This window comes from Epinephelus lanceolatus, chromosome 22 (genome assembly GCF_041903045.1).
Source record: "Epinephelus lanceolatus isolate andai-2023 chromosome 22, ASM4190304v1, whole genome shotgun sequence".
NCBI classification, from domain to species: Eukaryota; Metazoa; Chordata; class Actinopteri; order Perciformes; family Serranidae; genus Epinephelus; species Epinephelus lanceolatus.
Genome location: NC_135755.1, coordinates 686,786 through 702,883, shown reverse-complemented (window position 1 = coordinate 702,883; position 16,098 = coordinate 686,786). Strand labels below are relative to the sequence as shown.

At 44.3% G+C, this 16,098-nt stretch overlaps 1 protein-coding gene across 4 annotated transcripts in view; it reads left to right on the top strand.

Moving 5' to 3' along the window:
• LOC144459828 (mamu class II histocompatibility antigen, DR alpha chain-like) overlaps nt 1–15,898 on the top strand; it is a 39,220-nt gene extending 23,322 nt beyond the window's left edge. For all 4 annotated transcript variants that reach the window (XM_078164519.1, XM_078164520.1, XM_078164518.1 and 1 more), the window contains exons 4-5: nt 4,989–5,273; nt 15,258–15,898. In XM_078164519.1, the coding sequence (XP_078020645.1) occupies nt 4,989–5,273; nt 15,258–15,379 (407 nt within the window). In that variant the 3' untranslated portion in view covers nt 15,380–15,898. The remainder of the gene's footprint in view (nt 1–4,988; nt 5,274–15,257) is intronic.
• The last annotated feature ends 200 nt before the right edge of the window (nt 15,899–16,098 follow it).

Genomic DNA, 16,098 nt, shown 5'->3' with positions numbered 1-16,098 from the left:
CCAGTTAGGGCCGTAGACATTAGCTAGAATAACCTGGACGTCATGTAGTATACCAGAAACAATAACAAAGCGGCCTGTGGGATCTGTCACTGTTTTGTGAGGTTCGAATTGTATGTTTTTACGGGTCAGGATGGCTGTTCCCCTGGCCTTCTGATTAAATTCTGAATGAAATAGGTACCCGGCCCAGGGATTTTTAAGCCGTGACACCTCTCTGCTGCGGAGATGGGTCTCTTGAATAAAAAATATGTCCCCCTTGAGCTGTTGCATGTGTGCCATGATCCTACTAGACTTGGTGGCACCCCCTACTCCCCTCACATTCCATGAAACAAATCTGAGTATGTCATTTGTGTCAGTCATATCTTACCATTTCCAAGCAGGGGGACAGGGCTGCGATGTGAAAGGGAAGGGAGGGGGGAGGCAGGTAACTGCAGGGGACAAGGGAGTGGTAGGTGCTGGAGGTGGGGAGAGGAGAGAAAGGGGAGAAGAAGAGAGGAAAAAGAAGGGGGGGGGGGGTTGTACAAAATAAAGTAGAATACATTCATACACACTAAACAGGTACATAGACGCCACATATACAGAACCACGTGGCCAGTGACTTAACATGAGTCCCTGGACCTGAGCTTCCCATTGCTTTAACAGAGCCTTTGGTGTCCATTGCACAAAGATGCATTGTCCTTGCATCTGTATGATTCTTCCAGTCCTTGCTCCAGCCTGAACACATCTCAATATAGTCAGTGAGTTCAATAATAAAGAAGAAAAAACAACAACCCAGCGACAAGTAAACAAAACAAAAAAAAACAGTTTCAAGTGCAAACGAAACAGCAATCCAGTAGCTGCAAATACAGCATAGCACACCCAGTATTTATGAATTACAATGCTGACCATGATTCATAAATTATACAAAGGAAACAGAAAAAAACAGGTGTAATCCCTGTAGGTAGATTACCTCAAATTAGAAGAGATTACTAGGGCAACAATAATAAGATGGGGGTTAGCAAGTCCAGTGAGGCAAAATTGCAGAAAAGTAGAAAGAACAAAAATACTCTTAAGTTTAACAGAGGGACGCTCTGCCTTAATGAAACACAATCTCCATAATAGGAAGTGTAACATATGGCCCGTAACCTTAGTGACTTCATTAGACAGTAGCAATGATAAGTTAGCCTGGCACTAGGTGTAGCAACTTGCTAAAAACAACCGGATCAGAGTCTGGCCCTGACATGTAGTATGGCAGATTGGAAAAACAGCCTAAACACAGGCGAACATAACCGTTATAAAGATGACTCCGCATGACACAGTACCGAACTCCTCACGGAGCTTTATCTGTCGGAGTACCTTTGTATTTCAGGGCCCGGCTTGGGCCCGGCTTGGCTGTTAGCGTACGGTGGGCCCGATCTAATTCCGGGGCTGAAGCCAGAGTGTGTTCCCCAAAGACCTCGAGTAAGAGCTGGGAGAAGAACGCTGTAGGCTGGGGACCCTCGATGTCTTCGGGAAGCCCAACAATCCTAATATTATGCCGGCGGCTTCTGCTATCGAGATCGATAAGCTTGGCTTTTAGCGTGGTGTTTTCCTCAGTTACCGTAGTTAGCTTCATCTCCATGGCTCGCATATCCTGGCTGGTCGTGGTAGCAGCTGCTTCCAGTGAAGAGAGATGTTGTTGGTGATCCAGCAAAGTGGCCTGGATATTGTCCAGCTTCGTTTCGAGTTTGGAAAATGCAGCGTTGAATACTGCCTGGAGCGCTGTCTTGTGGTCTGCTAGCATAGCCGTTAGCGTAGCCGTGACGGTGCTGGACGCCAAGTCTTCACTCTTTTGCTCGTCTTTCCTAGATCTGGTAGACATATTGCCGCTGTGGGAGACTGTTGGAGATTATATTTGAGTGTTTATGACTGGTTATGCTGTCGCGGCAGAACTCTTAGGTGGGTTTAAAAGTTAGCAGGTCAGGAGCATGGAAAATGCGACTACTCCATCTTGCCGCCACGTACGGAACATTTCTTTTGGTCTTCTGAGGAACTGAGAGAGACTTTGAGGATTGGGGAAGGACATTGGGTTTGTGTTTTATTAAGGGGAATTGTTTGTGGGGTTATTTGTTTTCTGTATCGGCGTGATGCTCTGTGTTAATTGAGTGAAATGTCCGAGCCGGACGCATGTTAGTGTAATTAAATAAAACTCAAACTAAAGTTGTTGAGTTAAACTAACCATACCAGTCCTTTTCCTTTTTATACAATTTATTGCTGCATTTTGAAAGCAAAAAGTGTTAAGTATTTTGGGGGTTTCATGTTATATCGGGGGTTTCAGCTTGGCACCGTGAACTGTGCCTCCCGTGACCTGTAAAAGTAGCGTTGTGACATAAGCCTCAGTTTCTGTTGTTGGCGAATTGCTACAAGCTGATGAATTCGCTGGTCAAGGCTAGGCAAAATGTTAGATGGATGGTTTGTCTCTAACAAAATACTTTCTGTAGACGTGCTGCAAGAATGGATTAGTGCTTAATATACATCTGCAGCCAGAGCGCATTACGCTGTCAATAGGCTTTATCTGTGGGAAATACCAGGATGTGTCGTCCAAATAAGGGCATGTACGTCACATATAGCAGATGATGTGATTTCCTGTTGATGAGATAAACGCCACAGTCCATGCCTGCGCAGTGAAAGAGAAATGTACAGACTGCTTCATGTTGGAAGTGCTGTGGTCGGAATAACGGGGGGTCGGACAACTGGGTATGAAATCCGACGGTCGGAATAATGGCACTAAAATGGTCGGATTAATGGGCGGTCAATATTTATGGGACTAAAACGATAAAACTCGCCGTAGACCTGCATGGTCGGATTAGCGGGTAGATGGAGTTATGGGTATTCGGAACTATGGGACGTCGGACTAATGCCTGGTCCCCGCTAGCTACTTAACGTTAACATGCAAGTCAATGGAACCGCATTAGCTACCGTTAGCATGACCTCGGCTCAATTAGAGATCGTAGGTGACAATTCAAATAGCTGGCTCACGTCAGATGGTGGGTGGCCTTCGTATGGTCTTAAAAACGCTACACATTAGGTAACGGTATACTTACATTTTGATGTGAAAGCTGTGCTACCAACTGCTCCTTTCGTGAAGTAGTCCGCCAAGTTTCAGATCCAGGGGCAGAGTCGTGAGATTTGGAAATTCGTATCCAGTCAGATTGGGATCAAAGTGATCCACCCTGCCAATGTTTTGAAATACCCAGATAAAGTCAGCAGCATCACCTTGATCCCTGACTGAGAACAGGAGGATTTCATTATCCGGATTATTCTGATCCAGATTACAAGTTTTGAAATACTGGGCCCTGAGCATCACAGAGTAATCTGTTTTGAACAATGTCACTTTTGTTGATTAAACATATGCTGAAAATTTTTAATCGACAACCTTTTTTCCACGATGAAAACGAGACGCTGACGAGCTAAAAATAGATCTTTATAATAAAAACTAAGATGAAATCTAATTTTAATTTTCGTTAACGAGGCGTGATGAAAATGTTGGTGGTGGACTGGTGGACATTGCCGAGAATGGTGCTTGTATGAACTTCACAGGCTGGTAAACTCCAGTAAATAGTCTGCACCAGGATGTTTGGGTTGGTGCGAGTTGTGAGCTGTAATTCAGCAGTAAATAATCAGCCGTGTGTGTCTGACTGTGGATGGTGGAGCTGCTGAATGGATCTGTGGAGTCTGTTAGTTGCATCAGTGGCTGTTAGCAGTTAGCAGCTAGCTCCGCTCGCAGGACTCCACTCAGTCCGGACTGGAGAAGGTTTGTGGGTTGATGGTGTTTGACAGGCAGGTAGGAGGCTCAGTTATCTGTGAGTGTAGCTGTGTTGTAAGTAAACAGTCTGAACTCAGATCAGTTTTCTCTGACAGAGATGAAAGTTTAGTTAGAATCACCAACTCTGTGAGAGGACACCAGTTTAAACCTGCTGTTTTATCCTGCTGGGTTTGCAGCTCCACTTTAATCACACCTGGCCTCCGCCCTCTTGGCTTCATCCACTCAACATTAACAATCTTCGGTATAGAATCACAGTGTAACCCCCTCCGATAGTAGAGAATTCACACTTTCCAGGGGGATTTCCCCATCGACAAAAGGGCAGCCCACAATAATGACGGACACATTGGACTGGAATTTGAAGGCCGAGCGCATAGCTTTATCCAGTTTGGCTTCTAGCCTTTCCATTCTAGCAGAAAGCTGCCCAACATTCAGATTAAGATTGTCTTGAATTTGTTTTACTTTTTTGTCCATCTCCACTTTCAGCGATAACACGTTCAAAACGTTCCACTTTACAGCCCAAAGGTTTTTCAAGGGAGATATGCACCTCATTAATCTGTGATTTGAGTGAAGCACTCTGTGACTGCAGTATCTAAACTCCACAGTGCGACCTCAGCTGTGCCACAAGTCTCTCCACTCAGCCGCATGGAGGCCATGGAGACCGTGGAGATGTTGCCTTTGTGTGTCATATTGTACAAAGACATCAGACTGATTTTAGTACAGAAATATTCAGTGTTTGCTTTGATATATCTATTTTTTCCTCTGAGCTTTTTAGCAACTTTGTTTCACATGCTGCAATGCCCACTCATGTGTCCCCTATATCTGGCAGCAGATGGGGATATCAGGATTTTATTCCAGGAGTAAGACCCCATCTGAACCTGCCATCCCTCCTGCCAGTGTGTTAGTACACAATTTTACTGACACAGTCATAAAGATGTGTTGTCAGAACACTTAAAAGAGCATTACATATTTATTTAAAGTGACAAGACAATAACAGAAAAAAGTTTGGTTCGACACGATTTATCAAATATGGCCATAAACACAAACTCTTTTAAAGCTCAGTCAGCACTTTAATCTCATTCATTCTGCCATTTCAAGCTAAAGTGTGCTTTACATTTGCAAGAAAGATGGTAGGTTTATGCCACTGTGAACTACAATTTGAATTTTGAGTAAATGCAGTAGTATTGATATGAGCTGTGTCTCTGCTCAGATCCTCCGTCCAGTCCCATGATCTACTCCAGAGACAACGTGGAGCTGGGACAGAACAACATCCTCATCTGTCATGTGACTGGTTTCTATCCTGCTCCTGTAAAGTTCTACTGGACGAAGAACAACAAGAACGTCACTGAAGGAACCAGCGTCAACGTTCCCTTCCCCAACAAGGACGGTTCCTTCAACCAGTTCTCCAGACTGGAGTTCGTCCCACAGCTGGGAGACATCTACAGCTGTTCAGTGGGACATCAGACCCTGGACCAACCACTGACCAGAATCTGGGGTGAGACAACTTTATTTAATCTCACACTGAATACAAACACAACTACAACAGATTAACAACAGGGCCCTATTTCAGAAGCCATGTTTAACACCCTCTGAGTCTAACCCTGAACTCTGAGTTGATAAACCCTGGGATGGAAAATTGGGTTTTGGGTTTCAGAACAGCTGATCACAGTCAGTTCAATCAACCCTTAGTATGTTCAGTTTGAGTTAAATGTGCGTATAACAACTATAAAAAGCCATCATCGACAGAGGTCCAACACTGTGATTCACCAGCACATGAGCACGTTTTAATCCAAAAAGCACAGCAACGCAGCTATAGCAGCAAAGCAGAAAAAATTGGCGTGGGAAGGAATTGCTGCCCAAGACAATGTGTAAGTTTTAAATGCTGTAGTCTATTAATTTAACTACACTTTCTTTTGATATTACTGGTGAAAAAGTGATGCAATACTCTCAATTAAAATGTTATTTCCATTAAGGTGGAATCCCATGGAAACAAAGTGGAGATATGTGAAATCATCAAACTTGTTGTTATGTGTTGTCTCTTTCAGCTGTAACATTTAAAGATACACAGTTCAATCAGGAGAGACTCGCTCTGAGAAAAAAAAAAAAAGAATACTTATGTACATTTGCACATAAGTATTAGAAATGTGAAAGTCTTTGTGATTAGACCCCGTCATGATGTCTTCTATTCCAGGAGGGTGTAAAGCCGAAGCCAATCAATCAATCAATCAATCAATTTTATTTATAAAGCCCAATATCACAAATCACAATTTGCCTCACAGGGCTTTACAGCATACGACATCCCTCTGTCCTTATGACCCTCACAGCTGATCAGGAAAAACTCCCCAAAAAAAACCCTTTAACGGGGAAAAAACGGTAGAAACCTCAGGAAGAGCAACTGAGGAGGGATCCCTCTTCCAGGACGGACAGACGTGCAATAGATGTCGTACAGAACAGATCAGCATAATAAATTAACAGTAATCCATATGACACAATGAGACAGAGACAGAGACAGAGAGAGAGAGAGAGAGAGATGCAGGTAATGACAGTAGCTTACAACAACATTAATGAAAGTAATAATATTATAGTTATAGTTCTGGCTACTGTGGTACAATATGTTGAAAGTATGTATTAGTATCAGACAGTATACTTGTGTGACAATAGTCATATGTGTATAATAACAGTAGAAGTATGACTAATGACTAATGATGGCAGCAGCAGCAGGAGGCATCTGGCAGGACCACGGCAGCAGCACAACCACACACGTCACACTGTCCAGTAGAGCTGGGCGATATGGCCTAAAAAAAAAATCTCTGATTTTTTCACAAAAAATCTGATTCACGATTTAAATCGACTTTTTCCCTTCCTAGTTAAAAAAAAATATTTGCAGCCTGGTAGCACATACCTGGGGTCCAAAACTTTCAGCATGTGAATAAACCCCAGCTTTTCCACGGTAGCCTATATATGGGCACCATATCTCTTGCAATATATATGGCAACTGCATCTGTGATTACTTTCCACCGGACCCCTTTCTTATCATACGGCGGTGTTTCCCCTACCATCATATTGGATCACAACAGAAGTCATTTAAGGTTACCTTTAGTATTGAACAGGTCCATACCTTGTCATTTTATTAAACATACTAAACAGCCTTATGTTACAGGCTGAGCTTGATGTGTGTGGCTTGTGTGTGTGTATATGTGTGTAGTTGATGCTGGAGGTATGAGACGTTAGTGCGCCGGGTGTGGTGTGTGACATCAGACAGATGCGCCCCAGGAAGAAAGTAATCCATGTTGTTTACATCGAGCAGCCACAGTGAAGAAGCCTACGCAGTTCTGCATGCTGTTTTTGAGTTATTTCCCTCTATGTAAAAGTCAGACACTGATGACAGAGGCTGTGCATCATCCCTGCAGTGCTAAAAATAAAGTGCCGTTCTTTAACGCAGACAAAGTCCCGTTGTTTATGTGTTGTTGCCACAACAAGCTAACACAAGCTAAAGGAGCTAATGGTCTTCGGAGGTCCCTTTACTACGGTTCGGGGGTCTGCCAGCTTGGCGTTGGTAACACAGACCTGATTGTTCAAGATGGCGGTGCGCACAGACGCAGCGGTTCAGAGCTCTCTTTTTTGGTGCAAGTTGTTGATACTTTTGCTTGTATGGTATGTGTGTTTGTTCACATTAAGCCGGGCGAATAACATCTATAGCTGACCCGAACTTCTAAAATTGGGACTACGGAGTGAGCAAGACATCACAGCTGAGTTTCTTCGCTCACACGAGATACCGGCGGACATAGCCAGGACACCGGGCTCTCCGTGGATTACACTTCCCAGGGGAAGGAGGCGGAGGCGGCGCAGGGACAGGAAGCAAAAAACGGGGCTGCAGAGCCGGCGCGCTAGCTAGGCTCCGCAAGCTGCCATTCAAACCATCGCTTCCCAGCATTTTTCTATCAAATGCTAGATCCCTCGCCAACAAGCTGGACGAGTTGAAGCTGCAGATTGCGACAAATAAGATCGTCGGAGACAGCTGCTTTCTGCTCATCACGGAGACGTGGCTTCACCCACTCATCCCGGACACGGCTATCGAGCTAGCTGGCCGCACAGCACATCGGCATGACAGGACCAAAGACTCCGGTAAGAACAGAGGAGGGGGGCTATGCATCTACGTCAACAACAGCTGGTGCACCAACACAAAGACTGTTACCAGTCACTGCTCTTCAGACCTGGAGTATGTTACTGTGAAATGCAGGCCCATCTACCTTCCACGGGAGTTTAATGTTGTCATGCTAACTGCTGTCTACATACCACCGGCGGCTAATGCTAGTACGGCCCTCGGGCTGTTACACGACTCCATTAGCAGTCAACAAAGCGCGTATCCTGAGGCGGTGCACATCATTGCTGGGGACTTTAACCATGCAGAACTGAAAACTGTGCTCCCTTAATTCCACCAACACATTAAGTGTGCAACTAGGGGAGAAAACACTCTGGACAAGGCATACTCTAATATCAAGAGTAGCTACAGGGCTAAGCCACTACCACACCTGGGCCAGTCCGACCACCTGTCCGTGCTGTTAATCCCAGCATACACCCCCCTCAGGAAAAGTGCTCCCCCGACAACTAAGACTGTTAAAATCTGGCCTGAGGGCACCTCTCAACAGCTCCAGGATTGCTTTGAGAGAACAAACTGGGGCATCTTTGAACAGCAGGACCTGGAGGACTACACTTTATCTGTACTGAGCTATATCAAGTTCTGCACGGATATAGTTATCACCGAGAAGCACATCCGGGTCTATCCAAACCAAAAGCCCTGGATGACTGGAGAGGTCAGGACCCTGCTGAAGGAGAGAAACAAGGCCTGTAGGTGTGGTGATGGGGCACAGTACAGTGCTGCCAGAGCCAGCCTGAGGAGAGGCATCAGAGAGGCCAAGACAGCATACCAGAGGAGAATAGAGGGACACCTCAGCAGCAACAACACAAGGCAGGTGTGGCAGGGGGTGCAGCACATCACCGGCTACAAATTCAACAACCTCGCTGTGGCTGATGGAGACGCCTCGCTGGCGGAGGAACTGAACATCTTCTTCGCGCGCTTTGAGGCGGAGCAACCACATGCAGTCACATCACACCCCTCAACCCGTGACAACGTCCTCAGGTTGGAGGAACATGAGGTGCGGCGCACACTAAGGGGGGTGAACCCGAGGAAAGCTGCTGGACCAGATGGCGTACCTGGACGTGTACTAAAGACCTGTGCAGACCAGCTGGCTGTTGTCTTTACCAGGATCTTCAACCAGTCCGTCCCAGTACATCGTCCCACCCTGTCTAAAGTCCTCTGTTATTGTTCCACTGCCAAAAAAACTGCAGTAAGCAGCTTGAATGACTACCGTCCAGTGGCACTTACACCAATCATTATGAAGTGCTTTGAAACTCTGGTTCGGGGGCACATCACCTCAAGTCTGCCACCTGCGTTGGACTCTCACCAGTTTGCGTACAGGGCTAACAGATCTACAGAGGATGCTATCGCAACAGCCCTCCACACTGCTCTGAGCCACCTAGAGCAGCAGGGGAGCTATGCAAGGCTACTCTTTGTTGATTTTAGCTCTGCGTTCAATACCATCCTCCCCCACAGACTGGTGCCCAAACTGACGGGGTTGGGACTGTCTTCCTCCATCTGCCACTGGATCCTGGACTTCCTGACAAATCGCTCTCAGAGGGTGAGAGTAGGCTCCCACCTCTCAGCATCCATCAGTATCAGCACCGGCTCCCCCCAGGGCTGTGTGCTGAGCCCCCTGCTCTACACCCTCTACACTCGTGACTACACCCCTGCCCATACCAGCAACACCACTATTAAATTTGCAGACGACACCACAGTAGTGGGACTCATTTCTGAGGGGGATGAGTCTGCCTACAGAAATGAAGTGGAGCAGCTGACTGGGTGGTGCAGGGAAAATAACCTGGTCCTTAACACCACCAAGAGGAAGGAGCTGATCGTGGACTTCCGGAGGAAGAAAACGGAAAGTATCCAACCACTGTACATCAGCGGGGACTATGTGGAGAGGGTCTCCGACTTCAGGTTCCTGGGCATCCAGATCAAGGAGGACCTGTCGTGGAGTGCGAACACCTCAGTGACCATCAAAAAGGCACAGCAGAGACTTTACTTTCTGAGACTCCTCAGAAAGAACCACCTGTCACAAAAACTGCTTGTGTCTTTCTATCACTGCTCAATAGAGAGTGTGTTGACATACTGCATGTGTGTGTGGTATGCCAGCTGCACAGCGGCAGAGAGAAAAGCACTTCAGAGGGTCACAAACACTGCCATGAAGATCACTGGTTGCTCTCTCCCCTCCCTAGATGAACTGTACAGAGCGAGGTGCCTCAAAAAGGCTCAAAACATCATAAGGGACCCATCACACCCCGGACATGAACTCTTTGAACTGCTACCCTCCGGCAGGAGATACAGGACGATAAAATGCCGGACAAACAGGTTCAAGAACAGTTTTTACCCGAGTGTGTCGCTGAGTACAATCAAGGCATAAAAAGAGTGACTGTGCAATAATCTCATGACTATGTGTCTGTGAGCTGTGTCTGTGCGTGTGAGCTGTGTGCTTGGTATTTATGTTTTGGTTTTTTTTTGGGTTTTTTTTTTGTTCTTATGTTTTTATGTTTTATCTATAAATTTGCACTAACGGGTTTGCTCTGCAATTTCGTTGTACAATGTACAATGACAATAAAGATCTATTCTATTCTTATTCATCTTATTTACACAACGGCATGTCATTTCTGTCCCCACACGGTGCGCGTCTATAATCCTCCTCTGCTCTCTGTGTCGTGCACGGCGGACTTCGGCCCTGATGCGCGCACACACACACACACACACACACACACACACACACAGGTGTGCACACAAAAGCGCTGAAGAACTCATTCCCTTTCTTGAGAACGAGTTCTTCCCCGTTCTCTGCCATGTTGTTTGTGTATCAAGCACGCGGGGGGGGGGGGGGGGGGTGAGCCCACTCTGAACTATGGGAGCCCAGCATGGAGTGGCGGTGGCGGATTTTAAATAGAAACTCGATTTTCATTAAAACAAATCGGCCTAATCTACAAATTCGAATTAATCGATAAAATCGATTTATCGCCCAGCCCTACTATCCAGGCACCGCTGTGATATGAGTTAATCTGAGAGACAGTGGAGCACAAAGGCTCCGGAGAAGAAGCCGAGTTAGTGACATCCAGAATGGCCGAGTTAGCAAGATGCAGTAATAGAATACGAGAGAGAGAGAGAGAGAGAGAGAGAGAGAGAGAGAAGGAGAGAAGGTGCCCGGTGTATTATAGGGGGGTCCTCCGGCAGACTAGGCCTAAGTCAGCCTAACTAGGGGCTGGTACAGGGCAAGCCTGAGCCAGCCCTAACTATAAGCTTTATCAAAGAGGAAAGTCTTAAGTCTAGTCTTAAATGTGGAGACGGTGTCTGCCTCCCGGACCGTAACAGGAAGATGATTCCACAGGAGAGGAGCCTGATAGCTGAAGGCTCTGGCTCCTGATCTGCTTTTGGAGACTTTAGGGACCACGAGTAACCCTGCGTTCTCAGAGCGCAGTGTTCTGGTGGGATAATATGGCACTATGAGCTCTCTAAGATATGACGGAGCTTGACCATTTAGAGCTTTATAAGTTAACAGTAGGATTTTAAATTCAATTCTGGATTTTACAGGGAGCCAGTGCAGAGAAGCTAAAACAGGAGAAATATGACCTCGTTTCTTAGTTCCTGTTAGTACACGTGCTGCTGCATCAGATCAGGGAGTCTAGATGCTGATGGTGAGATGAAGAGGGAGCTGAGGATCTGGGTGTGAAGAGCAGTGGGCTTTGCTGAGCTGGTCCTGGTCTCTGGATGAGACGACTGGAGTAGGATGTGGTGGAGGAGAGCGTGACCATTATACTGAAAATGACAGCTGACAGGAGCAGAGAGGAGAACAAGTTTAGAGTTTGGCAACAGCGACATGAATGGCTGAAGGAAATCATGGCAAAGTTTGATTGGCTAACCAGGAGAGGGAACACCCATAATCAGCTGATTGGAGGAAGCGGTGGGACAGAGAGAGAACTGTGAATGAATATAGTATAAAGAAAATCTTCCTGATTGAACACTGAGCTTCATTTAAGCACGGTGGTCTGACCTATTGGACATTTCTGCTGTGATTATTTTACATTTTGTGTTGCTTTGCTGTCATCTTTGATAAATCAAAGCTACTGACACAGAAGCTAAACGATGTACTGTTGTAGATAGGGCCACAGCAAAACCTATTTCACATGCCTAAAAAAATTATATCAGTTTGAGTATACACTATATTTAGAATATTTTCTCTGCTTTGCCTCACACACTAACTGATGCAGGCAGCAGGAGACCAGCAACTCAGTGTTCTGCAAAGGTAAATGACTGTTTTTGTCAGTGGAGTCTGGTGGCTTTGAGATAACGGCTTCACCTCACTGTCAGAAAGCCTTTTCTGACAGTGAGGTGAAGTGGTGAAAATATTTTTAATGTAACATACATTTAAACTGATGTTGATTATTTTAGGTGGCCAAAAACTAACCAATTAATGTGGCATTGACTCAGCACTGACGTAATTTAATTAAAAGTAAACTGAAACAGAATGCTCTTCTTCGTCACATGATGATGATGATGGTGATGATAATGAGGACAGTGTCTACTGCTCCAGGGTGTGTATCAGAGAGGCTTACAGAGATATACCTCTTAATATTATGTATGATAGCTATAGATAGTTCTCTCCCCATTTTTTTACATTCTTGTATAGAATTTAGGGTTGATAATAATATAATAATAGATAGGAGAAATTAAAGAATGGAAAAACACTTGCACATTGTTTTCCTTTAACCACACACAGCTGGGCATCACCAGGAAGAGGGTCCATCAACCTCCACGGCACAGCCTAACAGTGAGATGTTCAGTAAATGCCAGGTTAATTCTGCAAGTCCTGATCAGCTGCGAGGGTCTTAAGGACAGAGGGATGTCGTATGCTGTAAAGCCCTGTGAGGCAAATTGTGATTTGTGATATTGGGCTTTATAAATAAAATTGATTGATTGATAGAACTGTAGAATTTAATGTCATCTTTATGATTTCCCAGTTAGCAGTCAAGCAGCTGTACAATATACACATAATCAATTTTATAGCAATAACTGACAAAGACATTGTGTACTTGGGGCGACAGAAAAGAAAGACAGATCTTAAAAGTGAAAATACTGGAACACTATTTACCCATGGGCCCATGGTCACAGGTTAATAATGCTTCCTGTTGGAACACAATAAAACACTACTTGTTGCATTTGGATTTGTAGGAAATAAAAAAGACCAAATAAAATGTAAATGATTTGTCTTTCTTTGACCATTGGGGGTTGTGATGGTTTAATTTGAAAAGTAACAGCTCTTCCATCCTGGACATCTGCAGGGTGGATGGGATGGTCTTCCTCAGGCGTTCATTTATATACAGGGTCTTGTTTTCCTCTAACTGTGGCAATATTACGGAGAGCAACACATGCCACAATAATGTCACATGCCCTCTCTGGGATTACCTTGAGTCTACGTAGGCACTGGATTCAGGCTTTAAGCATTCCTTTTGTCATCTAAACCTGGGCTGTAGTCTTGCAATGGACCACATTAAAACGCTGCTGGGGGCTTTGCTCATGGTCAGGGTCAGGGGTCAACAGAGAGGTACCCTCTGTCACCAGGAAGATGCAGTCAAACTCTGCTGTACTAGTATTCTGTTCACCCAAGGAGCAGTGATAGGGATTTGTGTGCCATCAATGTAGCATATTACATTGGAAAGTTCTTGACTGATAAAAACTGTATTTTCTCGTAGTGTGTTCCTCCCTATGTATTTCTCTTTCTTTCTCTGTGAAGCACTTTGTGATGCATTCCATGTATGAAAGGTGCGATGTAAATACAATTTAGTTATTGTTATTAAAACCCTGCAAGATAAAAACTTAATACTGATTCCAGTCTGAGGCACAGCAGAATTTCATTCACATAACATAATTTAAAATATCCTCGTTAACTGTAACTGAATGATTTTTACATCACCTGCAAGAATCCCTCTTTGATGGTCCTCACAGGCTTGTGCCCAGGAAAAACTGCAAAAATGTGCGATAGGTGTTTAAGTTCAATTTTCTTAAGGCTCTACTCACCTTTGCGCTCCTAATATGTTCTGCAACCCCAGTGTTAAAGGAACCCAAATGCACGACTCGAGAGGCAAAGTACAAAATCAAAGTTTATTAAACGCAAAATGAAAATCACTCTCAAAGGAGGAAAAACCTACACTAAATCTAAGAGAAAAAAAATGATCTAGGAAATAAACGCTAGACTAAAACACAAACAGAAAATCACTCTACTGAGGCTGAACTATCACTATGAAAAAACAAACAGAAAACAAACATGAACAAAGTATCAAAATAACAAGACCTGACAAAGGCAATGGCAAAACGGCATGGATATGACGCTGGTTCTCTGATACAAGGACAAGACAAACTGGCACAGGACAAAGGGAGACGCGGACAATATATACACACAGGGTAAGGGCACAGGTGGAAACAATCAGGGGCGAGGCAGACAATCAGACCGGCCGGAAAACACACAGGGGAAGGAGCAAGTTGCCTGAAATGAGAGGAGAGTTAACTTTCAAAATAAAACAGGAAATCACGAGACAACATAGACACAAGACAAACTGATTAACTTAACAATGTTTCTTGGTTATGACACACCATGTCTGACAACTCAGCAAAGAGAAGGAGTTGAGAGAGTGTTAAAGAAGACCTGGTATCAGGGATATGGGGTTCCCAGAGTTACAGTTTAGCTTACCTCTCACTCTGGAACTGAGACGTTTTCCCCAATCAGGGTGAACTAACTCAAGAGTTGTTGCTCATCCTGCTTTCTGGAATACACCCCTGATCGTTTTCCACATGTGAAGCTTCATGTTTCTGTCTCCAGATATATCTGTATTTTCTGTCTCCAGATGTTTCTCTGTCTCCAGATGTATCTGTATTTTCTGTCTCCAGATGTTTCTCTGTCTCCAGATGTTTCTGTATTTTCTGTCTCCAGATGTTTCTGTATTTTCTGTCTCCAGATGTTTCTCTGTCTTCAGATGTTTCTGTATTTTCTGTCTCCAGATGTTTCTGTATTTTCTGTCTCCAGATGTTTCTCTGTCTTCAGATGTTTCTGTATTTTCTGTCTCCAGATGTTTCTCTGTCTCTAGATGTGGAGGTGAAGCTTCATGTCTCTGTCTTTTCTGTCTCCAGATGTTTGTGTCTCCAGATGTCTCTGTCTCCAGATGTGTCTGTCTCCAGATGTGTCTGTCTCCAGATGGGGAGGTGAAGCTTCATGTCTCTGTCTTTTCTGTCTCCAGATGTCTCTGTCTCCAGATGTCTCTGTCTCCAGATGTTTGTGTCTCCAGATGTGGAGGTGAAGCTTCATGTCTCTGTCTTTTCTGTCTCCAGATGTGGAGAAGACTCAGCCCAGTGTTGGACCTGCAGTTTTCTGTGGAGTGGGTCTGACTGTCGGTCTGCTCGGTGTGGCTGCTGGAACCTTCTTCCTCATCAAAGGGAACGAGTGCAGCTGATTTGCTAGGACCCATGGTGTCATTTGTGATAATGTCTGCATGCTTTTTGAGATATGGAGATTATAATCTAGAATTACATTTAGTTCAGTGATTCACCCATACAATACACTGGACTTGAAACTGTCCTGATACTGATCTTATTGAACAGATTTCTAAACTTTATGTGATTCACATCAAATGCTTTCTGTCTGTATCTGTCTTTATTGATTACAACATAATGTCATAACCCTTTTAGAACAATGTAATTAAAATGTGTACATGCCTACAGAAATGTTTATTCATTGGATGTAGGGAACATCAAGGGGTGAAGTTGAAAGGTGAACTGTGCAGTGGAAAAAAGACAGGACAACAGCCCGTCAGTGTTTAACATCATTGCTGTGTGTTTCTGTGGGATATGTACAAAATGCAGCAGTATTACAAGCTGTAAAATAATCGAGCTGGACAAGCTGATGGAATACGACAATCAATGAGTCAAATTAACTGCAGTTTCAATAAAGCCTCCATTTATTTTATAAGCCATGGGAGTACTTTGCTTGTGTTTACTTGCAAACTAAATGGTGCATTTGTAAATATCAATGTTTTATAAGTAAATTTTGTCATGTCTTTAATAATAGCAATAATAATAATAATAATAATAATAATAATAATAATAACAATAAATTTCATTTGTAATGCACTTTTCCTCCTTTGATCTCAGAGTGCTACAGGTTAAAACCATA